The 15200-nt window shown below is 33.6% G+C and overlaps 1 protein-coding gene across 1 annotated transcript in view; it reads right to left on the reverse strand.

The window, feature by feature from the left end:
- The window catches only part of LOC127835659 (transient receptor potential cation channel subfamily M member 1-like), a 50372-nt gene that overhangs the window by 15174 nt on the left and 19998 nt on the right, over positions 1–15200 (reverse strand). The window contains exons 10-17 of the mRNA XM_052362098.1: positions 10793–10893; positions 10102–10321; positions 9021–9170; positions 8482–8610; positions 3056–3292; positions 1263–1437; positions 946–1102; positions 553–731 (exon numbers count right to left, since the gene is read on the reverse strand). Coding sequence (XP_052218058.1) covers positions 553–731; positions 946–1102; positions 1263–1437; positions 3056–3292; positions 8482–8610; positions 9021–9170; positions 10102–10321; positions 10793–10893 — 1348 coding nt within the window. The remainder of the gene's footprint in view (positions 1–552; positions 732–945; positions 1103–1262; positions 1438–3055; positions 3293–8481; positions 8611–9020; positions 9171–10101; positions 10322–10792; positions 10894–15200) is intronic.

Consider the following 15200-nt stretch of genomic DNA (forward strand, 5'->3'; position numbering starts at 1 on the left):
TGCGAAGCAATTTCTGTTTTATTTGTTTTTTAGTTATTGACATTCATTTTTTTTATTAGAATGGGGACTTTTACCAGTGCCAACAACTTACTAGATCTTATAATTGTGAATTGTATATTTTGTCTTTATAGTTAATGTTGTATTGCTCTTTTAAAATGCGTATCAGATCATTGTTTAATTAAAATATTATACCTAATAATAGAATATTTTATTATGTATATTGTATGATTTATCCACACCCATTACGATTAATAATTAGGAATGATCTTGGAGATAGTTATGCCTAAACATTGCGCTTCCGTTCATATTACATTTAAATATTTCTTTAAGATACTACAATATGATAATTAGTATTTATAGTTGTGAGTGTTCACATACTTCTACGGTCATTTTAAGATTGGTTATAAAGGTTTAACTGACTAAATTTGTCCTGACTTATTTGCAGGTTCCAAGATTTAAAGGGGGCGCTAAACATATAATACAATGTATATGACCTAATCATTTAACATCAACTTTTAGTTTTACGATCAAAAAGTGTGACATGATACTTACGAAAAGGATCTTCTACAGTCGCGTGTCGACAGCTCACGCGTTGGACAAGATCGTATATGTGCCAACATATGTTTAGAGGAGGACATATAACAGGTCTCATTCCGTACTCCTTCAGTATGAAGTATCGCTGATAACACCACAGCGATTCCGATCGCTTATGAATAACCGTAAATGTGTGACTAAAAATTTGAATAGGCATTTAAAATAAACGTCCTTGCTCTTGAACACAAACAAACACGTATACAACAGCAAAGCATTTCGAACACTGTAAAATTGTATGTATGTATTATTAGATAAAGATGCATTTTATTGTCTGTAAATACATAATTGAAGAACATGCATATAATATAAATTTCAACAACTGTAAAGTACTTCGACATATGCTAAATATACCTGAACATAGCAATTAGAAGGTTGAGAAGTAGTATATTGGTGAAAAGCATATACATCCCCATCATGATTGGAACCACAATCTGTCCAGTTTTGCTTGGACAACGCGGAAATGTTCCGTTTGTCCAAAGACTAACATCCGTTGTGCAATCCGAAAAACCTGTTTGGAAAATGATAATTACCAAATCGATTCTACTGCGGTCAATTTCCATGATACAAATTCAATGCCTGTAAGTGCTTAGAAGTTCATAATATGTTTAGTTATAATATACAATTATATTGTACACAAATTTAGATTTGTTTTGGTGACACATACATACCTTCCGTATCTTCTAGAAACAGTTCTCCATAAAGATGCCAGTAAGGCTTTCTTATTATTTGTCGAAATGTTTCCCAAGTAACTGGAGAATCAGGGAAGAGGATGGAGTGTGAGGCAATCGCGTACGATAATAAAAACACCACCAAAATAACAAGGAAATACACCAGGTCCTGAAACTTAAACAGAATACACACACGAGTTAAGTGATCCAAAATATCTCTTGCTAATGTGAAGAAAACGTAGAGATGCGTATATGTAATCTCATATAAACCCTCGCAAACATTGGTTGACGTTAACGAAAAAGCGATGAAAAACTGGCGATTAACAACAATTGAATGTTTTTACTGTTTGTTATGAATGATTGGTACTATGCGAGGGTAAACAAGCTGTTAATGCTGTTTGCCGGTGTTCGATAATATCGTAAACACTATTATGATATTTATAATAGTTATATATGCTCCAGGGGATGCTGAGACTTAACTTTAAAAATGGCATAAACGTAATTTTAACAAGCACTGTGATTGTTCAGATATCATGCAAGTGATATAAATCGAACGTCACGGATAAGAAGAGTATTTTTGTAATTGTTTGAATGTGTGTTTTCCGAAGTTTATCAGGTTCGTCTGCGCCTTAAGCTGTTTTATGTGTGGAACCGAAACGTGCACCACCTAATTAAATTTCAAGACTCCCAAACAATGGAAAGTATATATGCAATGTCAAGCTATTTAGTTGTTAATGAACGATTTGAAATGTTAGCGTGATCTTGTGAGGCGATGGGAGCCGGAGTACCCTGAGGAAACCCCACCTGTCCGTTATGATGACAAACAAGCTTACATGGTTCCGGAAAGGGGATTGAACCACAACGATAGCAGGACCGCCCTATGTAATTGTATATTTCTATTTCCAAATAAACTCGACATGCATAACATACATATTATATTTATTGAATATTGTAAATGTCATATATATTTTTTCTAATAATAATTTATTAGCTGTTTTATTTTTTCCAGTTAACTGCAAGCATACAACAATACAATAATATAAATAATAATTCTCAAGTATTGGTCCTTTCAGTTGAGTTGCACTCGCAGTATCTGTATTCTAATCGACAAAAGAATGCATTTTGCTTGCTGACTTTAAACTTATTTTCCATCAAAAAGCATGAACCACTTTTTTTAAATGATTTTTTTATATGAGCATTTAAAAGTTTTGGCAGGTTTGAGACATGAACTACACAACATAAAATATTAGTGGCTTGGCGCTATTGCCATTTCGCTACTGATTGAAGATCTTCTAATATTAACAAGGCATGGTATTTATTATGTAACATTTAGACATGCTAACCAATCGCACTGGATAGACTATTCATTTGGACTAACTACAATATCTCGCATGCGATGAAGATTTATTTATTTTTAACGAATTTATCCGTTGATGTTCATTAGTATGTTTAACGTTATTTGGTTGTTCGATTTTCACTGTATAACAACATTATGACATAGAACGTCTCTCACAATTTTCCTGATTTAGTTTACATTCACCGACATATAACTAAGCTATATAACGTGATGAATTCATGTAAATATACTGTAAATAATTATCATAAACGAAGCTGGGAGGAGCTGCTTCGAACTCGGATATAAGAAGAAATTCGGATTTACTGTCCAGCGCTCTAGTTACTGTGGCAGCCGTTTCCGTGTTACAGTAACATTATGGATGTAATAATATCTGGCGTACAGGGCTCAAGTTGTAACATTATACAATAATATAATAAATACATATTACATCACGTACCATTTCTTTAATCATAATAAGTTTGGGACCAAGGACATTTTGAACAGAGAAGATGTGGATCAGTCTTAAGAAGAACGCTACAAAGTCGACAGCAAGCACGACTCTGGGCCAATCCAACGCGTCTTGAAAGTGTTTGAATCGCAGTCCAAATCCGATTAAAAACATGGCGATTGTACAAATATCAAATATATTCCATCCATCCAAGAAGTACTGTTTTTTCTCATTCGACGTAGCCATCTGGAAACATATCACACATGAATACGTACATATGGTAAATAAGCACTTGTATACGGTCTCTGATAGAAACTATGGGTGTACTTTTGATTTAGTTGTAATATTGTCTCACGCGCCCTACGGATAAAGAATCAAATCAATATCGGAAATGGATCTGCCAATGCCTAATACGTAGAGTTAAGATTTTGAGAGCTACATTTACGCGCCGAATAAGCAGCTAAGCATTATTTTACAGAACAATATATTACAAATAATAAAACATAATTGTTTAGAAACTCCATTTCTACATAATTTTCCATAACAATTTTAATTACAACACGTAGATGTTGGATGCATTCTCAACTTAAACCAATTCATATATGCATGTTCTGTCCAATCTCGCTAGACGCTCGATTGAAACCTTTATTGGGAAACTGCCCCACACGATAGGTTTTCAGAAAAAAATGTGTCATTTCAATTGGCAATTTATTCTGTTAAAATTATAGGTGTTAAAAAGAAGAAATATTGGACGTATGTACGCAAACGAAGTAGATTATGCTGAATTTAACATCGATATTAAATGGATGACATAGTTATATTTTGGCACATGTAAGAGACTTAAGTGATTAAGTATAATACGTTGATATATCATGATCGAAAATGTAAACTTTCTGATTAACACACATAAATGGTCCTCTGCCAATTAGAGATTCCTGCGAATTAAAAAATACTTTTCAAATGTCTATTGGATATTTATATAATTTCAAACTAGTTTAAGCATAAGTCTATGATACGATTTACCTGCAAAACCAATCCAATGGATTTCATTTCACACATAATAGGAGTTCATATTAAAAACAAATCAATTCTTTGTTTGAGATAAACGTTGTTTAACATATATTTATTTAATAATGGATATATTTATAAAGTAAAGTCGTTGATAAATAATTTCAAACTAGTTTAAGCATAAGTCTATGATACGATTTACCTGGAAAACCATTCCAATGGATTTCATTCCACACATAATAGGAGTTCATATTAAAAACAAATCAATTCTTTGTTTGATATAAACGTTGCTTAACATATATTTATTTAATAATGGATAGATATTTATAAAGTAAAGTCGTTGATTATATTAAAGTTCAATAGAATTAGACGTCAAATAAATGCAACATGTACATGCCCTATTGCATCGAAGATAATTTTGGTTTGTGCTTTGTAAGTTATTTTTATCTTCAATAAAATAAAATAATTAATATAATGCAGCCATTAAAATGTTATCATTTGTTGTTTTCTCTATAGCGTGCGTTTTAGATCACAACGGAAAACACGATTTGTATAATTTTATCTGTGGGCCTTCCCCAGCTTGTGACATCATATTTTACTAAATACTTTGTTACCCTAATGCGATTTAGATCTTCAGCAAGTGTGCATGCTTTTGGCTGTAATGAATTTTTTTAACTTGTAACCGTAATAGAAAACCAAACTTTAGCATAACAGACCATGTGTTACGAGCAGAACAGGGCATGTATAACACACCTTGCATTCATAGCAGCCGAGAAGTGTAGGATACTAACCTACCCACTTGGAAAACACATAACTCGGCGTAACACCATAAGCCAATGTAGCAATCGAAGCTCGGATCGAAACTTTGAAACAAATACTTTGTTATCGAGTACATGGTATATCTTCAACAAGTGTGCATGCAATGACCGAGCCTTTATGGGATCTTTAACCTTTGTAGGAAACAAAAATTTGGCAGAACAGACAATATGTTACGAGCAGAACAGGGCATGTATAACAAACCTTGCATTCGTAGCAGCCGAGAAGAAAACGATACTAACCTACGCATTTGGAAATCAAAAACTTAAAATAACGGTGTGACGATGCTTTTGAAGAGGATGGATATAAAGCATCAATTTAAGTTTATCTACATCACAACAAGTGTGTGTGTGGGTACGAAAATTTTTGTTACGAAAATTTTGGGTAGGAAAAACTTATGCCAAAAACAAAATTTTGGTAGGTAAAAAAGAATTTGGAAGGAAAAAAAATTGGGTACGGACAAAAAAATTGGATACTAAAAAAAATGGGGCTGAAGCAGCATCGTCAAAAATAGGTTTTAATAAAACAAATCCGGGAAGACGGTTGACGCAGAATTACGCCTAACCCTCATGGTTAAGTTAAAACAATACAAAAAATAAGAAAAAATAGCCTGTGCAGTCAGCCTCTGCAGACTGCACAGGTTAATCCAGGACGACATTTGACGCACAATTATGCCTAACCCTCATGTTCAAGTAAAAAAATACAATAAAAAATAGCCTGTGCATTCAGCCTAAGCGAACTGCACAGGCTAATCCGGGACGACATTTTACGCACAATTATGCCTAACCCTCATGTGTTAGTAAAATAAAAATAAAACAAATAGCATGTACAGTCAGCCTATGCGGACTGCACAGGCTAATCCGGGACGACATTTTACGCACAATTATGCCTAACCCTCATGTTTTATTTAAACAAAAATAGCCTGTGCAGTCAGCACAGGCTAATCCGGGACGACACTTCACGCATAATTATGCCTCACCATTATGATTTATTCAAAAAAAATCTAATAAAGCCTGTGCAGTCAGCATGTGCGAATTGCACAGGCTAATCCGGGACAACACTTTACGCACAAGCATTATGCCCAGTTTTCTCAAAACAAGGCTCAGAACATAGGACATATATTGCAATCTGATTATACGTTTTTTATGATGTATCATAGAGATCAACACTTGTGATAAGAATATTTATTTGTCAATTTGTAACATATTTTAATAAACATTTTCTTCTGCATTTGCCAATTGTTGCTGTTGTTTCCCATATTTCAATAATAATAAGCGAGGTATGCCGCATGGAAAAATTGCGCTAACTCAATCGGATTTTTTCGGTTTTCTAGGTATGTCGCCATTGTAAAATTTTCCTTCATGGTATAATAACTTAGACGAGATGCTGAGCAGCATCGTCAAAAACATAACTCGGCGTAACACCATAAGCCAATGTAGCAAGCCATGCTCGGATCAAAACCCGAGCGGTGTCGTAAATAAAGTTTGCATTACACAACATACACTTAATACTTTGTTATCGAGTACGAGTTATATCTTCAACAAGTCTGTATGCAATGGCCGAGCCTGTTTGGGATCTATATCCGTTGTAGGAAACCAAACTCTGTCATAACAGACAAAATGTAACGAGCAGAACTGGGCATATAAACCTAACCTTGCAATTTTAGCATCCGAGCAGTGCAAGCTCCTAAACTTAGCTATTGAAGAAACAAAACTCGGCGTTACACCACAAGCCTATGTAGTCAAGATTCGAGCGGTAGAGTCTCTGTTGCAGCCTTATTATCAGTAGATGCCAAAGCGGATAAGCAATGTTTGCAAATCATCTACATTTTATGATAAACAAGAGGGCCATCAGGCCCTAAGGCGCTCACCTGAAAGCCAAATGAACTAGACTATTCTGAAAAAATGCATGCTGATTCATGAAGATTATTTTGGACCAAAAATGTGTCTTTTAATTTTTTTTTATATTTGACCTTCTGACCTAGTTTTTGAGACCCAGTTTCAATCTCTACAAAAATTTCATTTTGACAAATATTCTGACCAAATTTCACGAAGATTATGTGGCTAATATAGTGTCAACAAGTTTTCACTTAAGCCATATAAGGACAACTGCCCCCCCCCCCCCTCCTGGCGGTCATGTTTTTCATGTTTTTCAACAAACCATAACCATTTTCATACTCGACCGAGCGATTGTAAGAACAAATGTTCTGATCAAGTTTCATAAAAATTGGATAATAAATGTGACTTCTAGGGTGTTAAAAAGGTTTTACTACATAGCCATATAAGGAAAAATGCCTCGCCCCCTTGCGGCCATGTTTTTTAACAGATCTCAACCGTTTTCGAACTCATCCCAGATATTATTAGTTTAAATATTCTGACTAAGTTTCATGAGCTTTGGACTACAAATGTGACTTCTAGAGTGTTAACAAGGTTTTACCATACAGTAAAGCCATATAAGGAAAACTGCCCCGCCTCTTGGCGGCCATGTTTTTCATACAACTGGAACCATTTTCGAGCTCGTTCAAGATATTATTGGGACACATGTTTTGACCAAGTTTCATGAAGGTTGGACTAAAAATGGGACTTCTACAGTGTTAACAAGGTTTTACTATAGCCTTATAAGGAAAACTGCCACGCCCCCTGGCAGCCATGTTTTTCAACCAACCGAAACCATTTTCGAACCCGTCCAAGATATTATTAGGACACATGTTCTGCCAAGTTTCATGAAGATTGGACTGAAAATGTGACTAGTAGAGTGTTTACAAGGTTTTACTATAGCCATACAAGGAAAACTGCCACGCCCCCTGGCGGCCATGTTTTTCAACCAACCGGAACCATTTTCGAACTCGTCCAAGATATTATTAGGACACATGTTTTGAGTAAGTTTCATGAAGATTGCACGATAAATGTGGCCTCTAGAGTGTTAACAAGGTAAATGTTGACGCCGCACGACGGACAAAAGGCGATCACAATAGCTCACCATGAGCACGTTGTGCTCAGGTGAGCTAAAAAAGCAGTTTACTTTGCCTTTAGCTATAAACAAGTTATAAGCGTACGTGTTTTAATGTTGTGTCCCATGAGTAGTTATAATGTTTTAAAAGCACTAATACGATGGGAGATAATTAACCATTCATTAAAAACTTGTTTCCAGTATTCTATTATTGTGTTGTACTGAGAACGTTATTTTGTATTCGGTACATAATTCCCCAAGATCAAGGCTAGTTTCCCAAATTTAATGTATACTATAAAATATAGGCTATTTTGAAATAAATCATTACGTCGGAGATTCTTATGTTTGGAAAACAACGTTAAGGCATGTGGCAATTGTTTTGTATATTTCTCGTGTATTAACGTGCGAAAAAACAATTGTGAAATGAAAATAATGTATGTATAATATAGAGCAGCAAAACAACATATTCTTCGAAGATTTGTAGTTAAACAAATCGGGTTATCGCTCTGGTGGTTTATGTCGTAAGTATCGAAACTTTTATGCTGGAAATTACCTCACACAATACAAATTACCGATTAATGGGGTTGTCATATATTCTACTAGTATTTACATTTTTTTTACACATACCCATTGTATTTGTGCATTCTTATTCAATGATATACCTGTCTTATTTCTTCTCCCAGTATAGCCAATACCCATGTCATCAACACATATTCCATGTTCGAGATCGTTGATGCGAGATCAAACAGCAGTACGTACGCGAACAGGCTCAGAAACATCACATACGATATCTGTTGATCAACAAGGTATTAGATACAATTAATAATAGATAGCTACTATAAACAGATGAACGGACGTAGGATCATGATCATGACACAAATGTTTTTATTTAAAACCTGAATAAGTTTTAAAAACAACCAAATGCATGACAGACTTAAATGGAACAAATCACATGTTTAGCTACAGACACAAGACCTGTTGCCATTACAAATTATTGTCCTTATAAATTTATTTTCGTGTATAGTTTATAATGGAAAATGAAAGAGGGTCATATGTTTGTAATAAGTTATCATTGCAAAAAAAATCGCCTTTACCATAACCAGCAATAAACAATTCTTAACAATTGAAAGCAGGTCGAGATAATGTGAGTCCACAATCTTGCATAAAGTATAAATACTTGTAATAGTATAAATATGCATACCAAATTATACGCAAATTTTGTTTTGGGAGCTAGTAAGAAGTCCTTGATCTTGCCAAGGTTTGGACAGAACTTGTCCTGGGTCGTACTTTTGTCCGTTTTGTAATTCAATAGTTTTAGCGATAACGCTGGGCACATTATACAAGAGCAAAACTGAAATAGCAAAGCATTAACAGATTTAATTATCATAATAATTTCAGAATCAGATGCAACAGCATCGGATGCTAATAAAGCAATGGTTTTCTCATATACATATACAATAAGCGAATACATTAACATAGTTTACACAAGAAATTCATACATACTCACATATCTATCGTGGCTTATTATGTTAATAAATTAAATTTGTTAAATGTTTTTGTTCATGTGTATCTATATATTATATGTGTATTGATCCCATCGAAAACAACACGCAATCGTTTTTCTTTGTATTTCCAAACAGGTTTAGGAGCATATTGAACTTCTTTTATATTGCGTCTAGTAAGGACGATACACGTAGAAGATCTTTTTCAGGCAGATAAGTGCAAACAATGGCGCTAGAAATCTTATTTGGATATATGTGAAGCGTCTTTAATTTGTATAACACTTAAACGCATCACCCGAGGCCAATTTAAATACATATTTACCGAAAAATCGTGTGTTTGTAGTATGTGATTTGATGTTTGTAAACTGACTCTTATTTGTTATTGTAATTCTGTTAACAAGGTATGTTTACATGCACGACAAAATAAATGTCAAATGCTTATTAAATATTTTAACAAATGTAGTTATAATCACAAAATCGCAAAACATAAACACGTTTAGAATTAGTTGAAATACTTTTCATATTACATGATTTCTTAAGCACCATGTATGTGAATACTATGCACTAATAATCTTTGGGAAAGAATTTTAAATAATCAGAACGTTAAAACTCTATCTTTCTTAAGCACTCGATTGGTATATGTGCATTTGTTTTGAGATGGCAATAGGAAATTACCTTAACTATATACGGGCTATTTAAAAATGTGCTTTATGGTTTAAGAACATATACATTAACTTCGTAAATTATAAAAAACAGTGTTTTTTTTATAAAATGCATAACCTTCAACGTAGTTGTGTCCTCGAGTTTTCCATTCCAAACAGTTCTAAGCAGATTACGGACTGCTAGCTGGTCAAGGAACTCCATATGTTTCGATTCTATAGCCAATTCTATGCATGTTTTCTTCCAAACTGGTATCACTAGAGTTAATATCTGGTTCGTATGTGTGTCATTTCTCAGGGCACATTCGTTTAGAATACCAGTCGCCATAGCAGATGATTTTCTAAATGAAAATGCACATCAATTAACATCAATTCCGTTTGGAATTAAATGAGAGATAGTATCACTAACGTGCCATGTATACGCAAGGTAATAACAGTATCAACCTTCATTTAACTGAAAGTCTTTAAGTGACAACATAATGTATGTTGAAATTATAACGTACATAAACACTTGCGAAAATTATAATTAAACAAACTGGAGTAACAACAATGTTAAACAAACATTGAAACATATATATGCTTAAATATTGCATTATAAACAAATGTCATAAAACATATTGCTTATCACACAATTTATGGGTCTCCCTCTCTGCCTCTCTCCCTCCCCCTGCTTCTCCCCCTCCCCCTCTCCCCCTGTCCCTCCCCTTCTCCCACTCCCTCTCCCTCTCTCTCTCAGAAATGCTATTATCTTATTATAGATACTTTATATACAAAGAAGCACTGTATAAGTCTTCAGAAGTGTATATTCATACTTCATGTATTTCTGCATTTCAGTCTTTAGCACTTTGTCGTCTGTTTGTCGTTCCACAGCTTTAAACAAATTATATGTTATCAGAGCCATGGCGATCGGATTCTGAAAACAATAAAACTGAAATGTGAGGTAAAATCCTTCCAACACAATATGCATAAGCAGTTAATTTCCATTTTCTATAATATGTAAAATGTTAATATAGCGGCGGGGGGGGGGGGAGTTAATCTAAACGACATGTTAACTTAAAGATTGATTTAGTTTTCGATACCAATACGAAAATTCCCCTTGTAGAAATTGCTAACCAAACAACCCTTTGGTAATATGAATTCCGTGTAATCTGCAAAGATATAAACAATAAATATTCAAATTTACCACAGAGATAAAATACGACATACTTTGATTTGTGGATAACACAAGTTTTGTCCAGCTGTGTAAATGATTTTATGCTTAGTCAAAAAAGAATAACAGCGTGATAAAAATACCAAGTGATATACATGTGAACGATAGTTTTTATATTTGTTGCTTTCAGTTGCTGGTATACCACTTGACAGACGGAATAGTAAACACATGTTTGTCAAGTCTCAGTGGTATGAAGGACCATAGTGGTTGCATTTAATTGGACTGAATTATTACACAGTGTATAACGATTTATAAGAGGTCGAAATCACAGATGGATTAACGATCATATTGAAGAAGACACCTACGACAATGCTATTAATCGCAATTGATGTATAGTCATAAATCAACAATTGGTATGTTTTCGCGTTAAAGGCTTAATCAATGGTTGTTTCTAGCACAATTCCTAAATCCATTTAACTTGATAATATAATAAACAAATTGGCCTGTTTTCTTCAAATTAAGGTTATCATACAAGTAAGCTAATACCAAACATAAAATGGGTATTGAAAGTCCATCTAAAGTCCTTCCAAAGTCAAAATTAGCGTTCTCAAGCCAGTATTCACCAACCATCGTTTATATGTTTACAAAGCTTAAAATGTGTATTTTATTACGAACTCTTGTTTAGAAATAAACTGTATGCTAGAAATATGGGTACAAAAAATTGGTTTGTTTTCTTTACGCATGCAACACAAAATTTGGAACACGCTTCTTTTGAAATATAATTTTACACACACGCATCAGAACTAATTGTAGTGCGCTTTATGAACATCTCTTTAGGCGTAACGTAGTTACATCGCCTTTATGTCAATGCGGACTAAGAGAATCGCCATTTCATTATTGACTTGAATGCCAGCTTTATATTAATATCCGTGCAGAACTTCTGAACACTATATCTATTTAGTCCTTCCCCTCTGTCCAAACGATCTTATATGGAGATAGCATTCTAAATTATCAAACTAATACCAATATTGCTGAGGCGGTACACAAATATATTACCGATAGCAAACGATTTGAAACATAGTTTTTGCTACAGAACTTCTCTAGAACTTCATTTCTCTTACTAAGTCTCTTCCAACATTTATGTAGATTGTTTATATTAAACTTATTTGAACTATCGCTGTCAACTTATATATGCATCTATTTGAAACATTTCTTCCCAATCTGTTCTTCTTTTCTCTATTTACTAATATATCTCCTTTTACCAAAATAATCTCATTGTTGTTATATGTATTCGTAAACCACTAATGCTCGCTTGAAAAACATGCAACTTAATATAACCCTTATGGAGAAGAACTATATAAGACGAAGTCTTCCGTTCTTATCCAACTCAAACTTGTTTGTATGCAAATGTTGTATATTTCATGTGTAAAAGCATTCTTGTTTGAAATAAATACGTTTAAACTAAGTATAATTATATGACGGTAGTCAACTTAGTTTAAGTCTAAGAAAGAAATACATTCCATAATTTGGCCAGCGTGTTAGACCTTTGCCTTAAAAGGGTGCAGGATCGCGTGACTTTTTGTTATTCACATGTACACGTAAATAGATGTGAACACACCGGAATGTTTTTTTTGTTTTGTTTTTTTATCAAATAACTTATAAAAACATGTTTTCTTAACAATTTCAACTAGTGCTAAAAAGACAGTTGTTGCGCTGCTTAAGGCAATGTATAATACATCATAATTATTTTACTTAAAAAGCCTGTGTTCATGGGCAAACATGCGATGTGTACAACATTCATATACAAGTGTTGAAACCGATTTCAGACGTATTCAAGAATTTATACTTAAATGTTAAAATATCGTCACGAACTGAAAGAAAAACTGTCTAGTATGCACTAACGATGTTTGACAATGTATTTCAATTACTAGAGATATTTGCAAACATAAAGTTCTTTACGGTGTGTTTACATTCTGCCCAGCCCGTGTGTAAACCCCTAAAAAACCCGTTGATCCTGCACCTTGCATACAGTAAAACAAAACGTTATTAGAGCAACCAAAACAAATTCAAACGACTCGCAACGATATAATCCCCCTGCGGTTACACTTTCAATCAACAGTACAATCTTATCAGATATGGACACCTTATGAGTTTATAACATAATGACAATCAGTGCAATTGCCTACGTACATGGTCATTATGTATACCATAGACAGGCAAACCTGAACGAAAGAAGGACACATAAGATGAAACATGAACCTAAATTTAAATCGATCGTCATTACGTAGTTTATAATGGAGACAATCATACAATGATAAATCTCGGAACATGCAAAATGCATTCGTGGACTTTTTTGCAGAAAAAAAACAAAGCAGTCTGCTCGTTCCAGACCCGCACACGCACCCACATGAAATACGTGTTTTTCTTAAATCAGACACAGTACTTCAGATTTTTGCGAAAGTTTCAAATTTGAGAAGAATTTCAAAAGATGTTAAGCCCATTTGATCATGTGCCTTGAAAAATTTGCTGCAATTATAACTTAAGTTGTAAGTGAATCCACATGTAGCTGTGATCATAGCAAGACTGATGGGTGATGGTTGCACTTGTGCAATTGTAAAAAAATATTTTTATTTAATGTAACATTTTAAAGAACGTACTACTGAAACAGAAGTCACATTATGTTACTTTAAGGATGTTAAATCCAAATCTATCTCAAGAATTCGCTGAACGTCTCTTATAATAAAGACTGGTTTCTTGTAATGAAAAATATTAAGAAACTTTTTGTTGTTTTAACAATTATTAATGACATATCATCTTACCAATAAGGCCAAAGGCTTAAGGTCATTTACCTGAGACCAGAAGTTACAGTTTTGATCAGCTTTCACGCTAGATGTTTCACAAAGTATTTTGAACTCGACCAATTATCATTAGAACAAATATTATAAGCAAGTTTCATAATGGTACAAACTCACCTAGTATATGATAACACGTGGACCAGTTTCAAACGCCACTGAGATATCTTTGAACAAATATTCTGACAAAGTTCGTGAAAATTGGACACAAATGTGACGTTTAGAGTGTTTTTTTAAATGGGAGGTGATTTTAATACATTACAATCCAAACCTAGACAAAAAGAACTGCAAAACAGGTAGACACATAAAAAGCAGAAATAACATAAACTCCATATTTGACTAATGGAATTTAATTGACATATGGTGACTGGTGAGCACTTTACACAGAGCAAATATTTTCAACTTGGTAATCAAGTGGAAAATCTGTAATTTTTATAGACTGGATTTCTACTTCATCACCCATAATATATGTATTATCATTAATTAATGTGGCCAAAATAAAACTATGATACAAGCCCCGTTTTTATCAATAAGAATAACAGTGTAAAGCTAGCAAAAGCGTCTAAATCACACTGACGCGTTATCGATCTTCTCATTCGCGCACGGAGGTTGTATGATGTGATAGAAATAGTTTAATGATTTTATTATTTTTCATTTATTGATTGATTTCTATATAACGTTAAATAAACTGGAAGACATCTAGCAAATATTCATTTGATTTGTATATAAGTATATTTAATGATTGATTTATTGATGTAAATTTGGACCAAGAAAACCATTACATATCTCTTCAAGATATTGTAAAATTATCAAACGATGATGGAGACAAATACCCCGACCATTTGTCCGAATGTTAATGCCCTCAAGCATTGAAAGACATAACAAAATAACAAAAACCCAGGCTCAGATGGACTAACAACAGAATTGTAAAAACTTGTTTGGACCGACATAAAACAATACTTAATCAATTCAATAAGTAATTCATTTGAAAAAGAAACTTTAACCGAACTTCAAACACAAGGACTTATTTCACTAAACATATTTCAATATTTAATAATTGGCGACCAGTCTCTTTCTAAATGTTGACTATGAAATTACAAGTAAATCTGTAGCTAATAGAATAAAACCTTTTCATAAAACAAACCGTATAACTACGGATCAAACTGGATTCATAAAAGGAAGATATATTGATGAATGAAGTCATTGATATAATAAACG

Source organism: Dreissena polymorpha, chromosome 6, assembly GCF_020536995.1.
Source record: "Dreissena polymorpha isolate Duluth1 chromosome 6, UMN_Dpol_1.0, whole genome shotgun sequence".
In the NCBI taxonomy this organism is placed as follows: Eukaryota; Metazoa; Mollusca; class Bivalvia; order Myida; family Dreissenidae; genus Dreissena; species Dreissena polymorpha.